Source organism: Anneissia japonica, unplaced genomic scaffold (assembly GCF_011630105.1).
Source record: "Anneissia japonica isolate Jap-2015-1 unplaced genomic scaffold, ASM1163010v1 scaffold3434_len466720_cov178, whole genome shotgun sequence".
Taxonomy (NCBI): domain Eukaryota; kingdom Metazoa; phylum Echinodermata; class Crinoidea; order Comatulida; family Comatulidae; genus Anneissia; species Anneissia japonica.
Genome location: NW_022718341.1, coordinates 69,399 through 76,298, shown reverse-complemented (window position 1 = coordinate 76,298; position 6,900 = coordinate 69,399). Strand labels below are relative to the sequence as shown.

At 36.1% G+C, this 6,900-nt stretch overlaps 2 protein-coding genes across 2 annotated transcripts in view; one reads left to right on the top strand and one right to left on the bottom strand.

Moving 5' to 3' along the window:
* Positions 1-2,218, bottom strand: part of LOC117110533 (conserved oligomeric Golgi complex subunit 6-like) — a 14,564-nt gene extending 12,346 nt beyond the window's left edge. Inside the window, exons 1-2 of the mRNA XM_033253280.1 lie at positions 2,072-2,218; positions 351-494 (exon numbers count right to left, since the gene is read on the bottom strand). Coding sequence (XP_033109171.1) covers positions 351-494; positions 2,072-2,173 — 246 coding nt within the window. The 5' untranslated portion in view covers positions 2,174-2,218. The remainder of the gene's footprint in view (positions 1-350; positions 495-2,071) is intronic.
* Positions 2,219-2,255: 37 nt separating this feature from the next.
* On the top strand, positions 2,256-6,730 carry LOC117110534 (F-box only protein 36-like; the record flags this gene model as incomplete). Its single annotated transcript, XM_033253282.1, is given in 4 exon segments — positions 2,256-2,424; positions 3,706-3,814; positions 5,316-5,488; positions 6,599-6,730. Coding segments are annotated over 4 exon segments (522 nt in total), but the record flags the coding sequence as incomplete, so codon positions are not given.
* Between the last annotated feature and the right edge of the window lie 170 nt (positions 6,731-6,900).

Sequence of the window (6,900 nt, the reverse complement as noted above, 5' to 3'; positions counted from 1 at the left end):
TACACTTCCTAGACCATGCAGTCTTCAAAATAAAAATTGTAACCTTTGGTAGCCTAATCAACTATAAATTTTCCACATATATAGAAATTTTGGAAACTTCATTCAAAAAAAACCTAAACCATAATTCACCACTATACACTTTTGAAAAAAATGAAAAATTACGACTATATTACCCAATGAGAAGTGTTCTAATATAGACGATGGGTCGTGTCTCATATTACTTTTATTATTCATTATTTTCACTTGATTCGCATAAATAATTTTGTTCCAAGAACATTTTATGCAGTTGTACTTCGCAGCACTTCACTTGCAATTTGCAATTTCTAGTAATAATAATAGTTAAGAATTACCACTTTCACAGCTCTAAATGCTTCAGAAAATTCTTCATTGATTGTCAGACTTCTGCGCTCAATGTCTCCTCTCAGGTTGCGTCGAGTTCGCAGGTTATTTTCACTGAAGAAACTTGACATAGCCTTGAGTGCTTCCAGTACATCCTTAACAATAAATTTGAAAATCATTAAAAAAAATATTCAAAATTAATGGAAGTTTAGGAATACAATTACAAAGTTTTAGACACTAAAGACACTATTCAATGAGGGCAAAATAGTTGGAAATTATACTACTACATAATTTTAATTGCAAGCCAATAAAACAGTGACTCAGCTAGCTCTGGGGCCCAGGCCCAATGGGGGCATGAAGGTCTAAGTAAAAGCCTGAATCCTGTGGCAGTTGCTGAAATTGGTGTTGTAATTTCAATTACTGCTACATAAAAGAGACTCGGTAACATCAAAAGAATTGAATTTACAAATCATATCATTTTTTAAACCATAAATTCAAAATGTAATGAAAACCACTGCAGCTAGCAATAAAAAGGAAAACAGATAAAGGAATTAATTGTCATCATTATATAACAAAACATTTTTGAAACGGTTATTTGTTTGATATCATTCAAGGCAAAAATATTAATCTAAGGCCTAGGCTTGGCCATATAAAATTAGGGAACCAGTCAATTTGAGCGGATGCCACTTCGAGCGAAGGCCAATTCGAGCGGAATTTTTTTCAAGCGGATGCTAGTTTGAGCGGAAGAAGATCCACTTGTGCGAACAACAACCTGTGCGAGTTATATACGAATTACTTCAAAATTTCCTATTTTTGAGCTAAAAATTTGACATTTTAAAAGGGGAAGGGGGCACACAACAGTTCCAAAATAGACAAGTGAGTAGCATTAACTCAATTACAAATATAATTTGAGCTAAAAATTTGACATTTTCAAAGGGGAAGGGGGCACACAACAGTTCCAGAATAGATAAGCGAGTAGCATAACTCAATTACAAATATAATTTGCTTTTTTAAATAGAGAACCCCAACCAGTGGCGGATCTGAGGAAGGGTGGTAAATAGGGTGGCTAGCCACCCCACTTTGTTTACCGTGAAAAAAATAATGGTCACTCGTCTTGTGTGTGTGCTTCTCGTGAACTCTAGTAAAACATACACTTTCTTCTTTTTTAAGCTGAAAAGTGCGCAATTCTATTATAGTTTTAACTTGTTAGTGGCCATCTTGGTAGTCGGAGTTGCCAAGACCGTAATTCAAATATGGAGTAATTATCAAAAAGTACTAAAAACCTTTCAGGACCTTAGCTTAGTAATCAGAGCATTTTTTGCATTTAAAACAAACAAATACAAGAATACGGCGACGATAAATTCGCCCTTGTTATAGTTCGCACTAAATGCATCCGCTCGAACTGGCATCCGCTCAAACTGACATCCGCTCGAATTGACTGGCATCCTAAAATTAAAATACTGATAACTTTATCACTAAAAATGTATGCCTACACCAGGGTACAGTAGTAGGCCAAGGCCCGATTAAATTCACGTTGGGCACAGGATCAACATGGTCCAGTGCCGGAGGAGTGCGAGTGCAGGAGCTCCCGTCCTGGTCTGGTCAACAGTCACTGCCATAGCTGAGCTTCATCGCCTCGGCCTAGTCCTAGGGCCTAACTTAACGACATTGTGGGCTAGCCTAGTTTAAAAAGCAATTTTTGGCATTCTCAATTTTCTATGTTAAAAATAACCTTATCATTGTCTAATCTTGTCTCTAAAATTTTATTTAGCTTCCGAGAAAGAGGGTTATTTGAATGTGACGTGTCGACTTCAGAACTACCCTTTTCCGACATTTTGAAAGTTTGTTTGTTGGCTAAAAAACTCTCCACCTTATAAACATAGCTTTTCATGAAGTTTTTGGTTTTAGAGGGCGCAACGTTGCAGCTTCCCGATCAATATTACCAGAAACGCAATTTAATGGTAACCAAGAAGAAAAATGTCGGAAGCGTCCTTGTTACCGAGTAGCGGAGTTCTGCTTGAGGTTAGCGCTCAGGCTCCAGCACCATCAAAGGATTTCCACCAGTTCATAATCTCATCTAGAAATGTAAGTGGAAGTTATAGGATTGTAATTCTTGATTTTTCTTCAATTTGAAGCCTATAGTAAGTACTGCTAGGCCTACACAACAATCCTAGACTAGAGTCTAGGCTAGCTAGAGCCCAGTGCCGTGGCTGAGCTGGTGCATCCCCAGGGCCCAGTTAAATTCTTTCTTGATTGATTTGTCAGGACTCGGATTGAATTTGAAGTTCTCTCAGTCAAAACTAAAAGACCTTCATTTTAAATTGATGATGGTTTGCCTAAATATGTAGTCCTATAATTAAATATTATAATGGAAAATGATTAGGCAATGGCTTATTATAAGTGAAATATGCAACATTATTAGGGCAAATAGAAAAATTTATTACAATATTAGAATATGACTCCTGTCCGCGTCAAAGATTTTTGGAAATATTGATTTAAAAAAATTTTTATTAAAAAAAAATTTATTTATTATTTTTTTTTTGGTGGCATCATATATTTTAACTGCATAAAAAACAACTTTGCAAAAAACATGCTAACAAAATAGCCTAGGGCCTATAAAGGAATTGGCTCCGAATTCGGTAGACTTCAAACTCTTCCAATTGATTAGATGAGGCATTGGGATCGCCGTAAAGTTGAAAATGCAAAAGCACATTCTTTAAACTTTTTGTTTACTGTCACTAAAAATAAACAGTTTGCTAACTGTGGCTAAAAATAGACAACACCTAAAGAAACTGGGCAGGCCTAAGGAGACCTGCCCAGAGGGCTGATCGGATTGTCGATTGACAGCTTGAAGATTCACATGTTCCAGAGAGACTCTCGTTGCTAAAAATAACTCGTTACATCATGCATTACAAGTGGGCAGTCTTCCTTGTGATGAGTGTGTTTGGTTGGATTGGTTTCTAACTAACCTACGACATCAAGAAAGAAAGTTTAGGCAAATGCTGGCTCAGCCCGAGGTAAAGACCAAAGCCTAAGCGCCTATGCATACTAACTGTAATTTGTTCCCTTCCCGCTAACGCTTGAGTAATGTCTGATTTTTTCACCGGAATATAGGCCTAGGCCTATTTTTGGATAGGCCATTGAATCACAGGGCAGACGTTTATGTTCGTTCTGTCCCTTTTGTAACAAATTGTTTATTTCCCCCCAACCCCCCCCCAAAAAAAAAAAAAACAAAAAAAAAAAACCTCCCGTCCTCATCAATTTTTTTTTTAAAAAGAGAGTGATAATCTAATATTTTTTTCTATGTGCCGTTAATGTTATTGTTATTGTAAAAAAAATAAAAATAATTCTTATTTTAAATTTTAGACCATCTGGAGAACTTGGAATATCACTTTACGAAATGACTACAGACGATTAAATCCAACTGAATCAAAGCAACCTATTGAGGATTTTGCATACGATGAACGGCTGCAGTGTATGTTTAAACAAATTTAATTGAAAACTTATAGCTCCTTATGACCTTTTATATTTAAAATCACTTATTACAAAACAAAAGGTTACACATTAAAATGCATGGGACAATTAACATTTTAATCACAATAGAGGGTGACTTTTCCAGGTAAGCCAGAATGATCAGTTGATATCCAGGGGCCTACAAATTAGTGAATATGTGTCTGTTTGGAGTGACTTTTGGTGCAAATACCTGAAGCTGTCTTTTAAATGCATACCAATGCTGCCAAAGCAACAGTGGCGTAGAAAAATATTTTTCATTGGGGGGGATGATTGGCGTGTTAGCCAGTGTCGTAACAGGCGTGGGGGGGGCAACCTGCCCCTTCCCGGACGGTTTGTACTTGGCTGACTAAGCCGTCGTACCGGGCTGGGTAATAAGAGAAAAGAAAGACGGGAGAGGGAGGGAAAGAGAAAGAAGAGGGAAAGAAAAAGAAAGAAAAAGAGAAGAGAAAAATAAAGACAAGAATAAAAAGGAAGATATCATAATGACCAGACTCACAACACCCTGCAACCCATTCTCCACTTCAAAAACTGTCATAACTCCTTTGATCTATGCTGCCCGATGGCGTAACCACTGGGGGACAAGGGGAAATATCTATCTTTGAAAAATCTTCCCCACCCCTTTACAAATGCCCTTTCATCCCCTGAAAGTGCCTAAAAACCTCAAATTTTGCGCGCATTTCTTGTTAACATGGCCCAATTTCCTCTAAAAATTGCACATTTTAGGGAGTTTTGATCAATTTCAATGAAATTAAAATTAAAAACACCGGGGGACAAGGGGAAAATATCCATCTTTGGAAAATCTTTCCCCACCCCTTGACAAATGCATCCTCTGAAAGTGCCTAAAATTCTCAAATTCTTTGCGTGCATTTGTTGTTACGGTAGGCCAATTTCCTCTATAAATTCCACATTTTAGGGAGTTTCATTAATTCCGACGAAATTAGAATTAAAAACACAAAAATATTTTGCACGCTTGGCGCGCATTTTTTAGGGCTTTTTTAGTTTTATCCTTATAATTTATTTAAACACATAATAGTCCCAAACTCAAGAAAGACAAATTTAAGATAGATCATTTTAACCTAAAAGAAGGGCCTCAATGTGTATTGAGGGTGAAAGAATATGTTTGTAATAAATAAAACCATGATGAAAATGCTTGTATTTAGTTTCAAACACACGTGTGTGGCCTATATTATAAATAAGATAAGCCCTATGTCGTATTGTTTTCTATATGGGGAGTGGGGTGGTGTGGGTATGGTAAATTACTAACTAGGAAATGAGGATTGTATGTTGTTGTTATTATTATCATCATCATCATCATCACCACCACCACCACCACCACCACAAAAAAAAGAATATCCAGCTACCAAACTACATTATAAGTTTCTTCAATCTTTTCCAACATTTTTTTTTTTAAATATAAAAATCATGTATATATAACCAACATTTAAAAAATGATTTATATGCAGTTGATGTTCGCCGTGTTTTTGGACTGAATACTTTGGAATACGCCAAAAACCTCTGCATGGGGAAGATAGACTACTTTGCTAGACTGCCAATGCCTCTTCTTATCTATCTTGTCTCGTTCCTCGAACTGGAGGATGTGGCAGCATTGGCGCAAACAAGCAAACAATTTTATGAAGTAAGTTTGAAAAATTAAAACAACTAATTAATAATAACCATTTTATGTGAATAGAAAGCTTTTTGCTATCTCGTTTGAAAACAATTAATCAATCAATTTATTAGGAGTAACACCTTAAGACTGGTGGCACACTCAATAGTGGTGCATCCAAATTAACAGTTTTTCCAAACAATAAAGTAGAACTTCAAAATAGGCATATAAAAAAGAGAAAAAAACCCCACAATTTTGGAATAAAATGTTTAACAAGCCACTGAGAAAAATGCAATTTTTTGTGTATGACGTAACCAGGTTTTTCAGAACTTTACAAATTTTTAGCTAAAAAAATATGTACGGTAGATGATTGCAGGGGTCCCAAGTTGGAAGATGTCATTTCCAGGAGATCTGGTTAAACAAACTTCCTTAGCACATCTAATTTTCTTTTGCTGCAAATGCTGATACCAATTGACCCATACTTCTGTGAGACAAATGGTAATGGCGTCATATAGTTGTAAACACGTGGATTTTACAGAATTTTCAAGTGATGGATTATTTTCAGGGAGAATCTTTTCTGGTTGCTGGAGTGTGGGAGGCCCTCCTGATTTCTAGGAGACACCATGACCTGCGGTAGACTTGTGACCCCCGAGGTTGTCACAAGCACATGAATCTATCACCACTGTGCGATACTAAAAGAGAAAAGAATGTTTACAGGGTTCGAATTTCCTCAAAAGGCTCCATTAGCAAGCAGTTGCTGTGGGCTCTGGCTTTACAACAATTTATTCTTCTACAGTAACGATCAACAGTTTTTATTGTTTTTAAGGGTAAAATCCGTTGGTAGGCCTAGCCTGCGTTAAGCAACTCGACAGCTAAAAGCCTAGGATTTACCACAGCAGTGGAAGGCCCTTTGTACAGCAATTTTTGTCGGTGCTGTCATGGGAAATTGAAACCCTGGTTTATCCATGATATAGCAAAATGATGATTTTTATTAGCAAACAACATTAATAATAATTCACATTTTTACAGTGTATAATATAAAAAATAGCATAAACAATTTCTCACAGTGGATTTTGCCAAATTATAGTTTTAAGTATTTGTATTCATTGATAATGTATGCTGACCTCAATTTTTGCACAGGTTTGCAACAATGATTCGTTGTGGGAGAGGATTTACGAAATCCATTGTGACACTATGACAGATGAGATGAAATCCCTGGCTGAACAGATTGGATGGAAGAAAATGTTCTTCACCAACAAGTTACAATTACAGGTATGATAAAAACAAATGTTCAGACAAGTGCGTAAAGAGTTTCTTTTATCTTCATTTCTTAGCAAGAATGCAAGAAATCTAAAATGATTTGTTCCTAAATAATAATAATATTAATTCCAATTAATTTAAACAGAATGCAATTCATTTAGTTATTGGAGGCTCATATATAT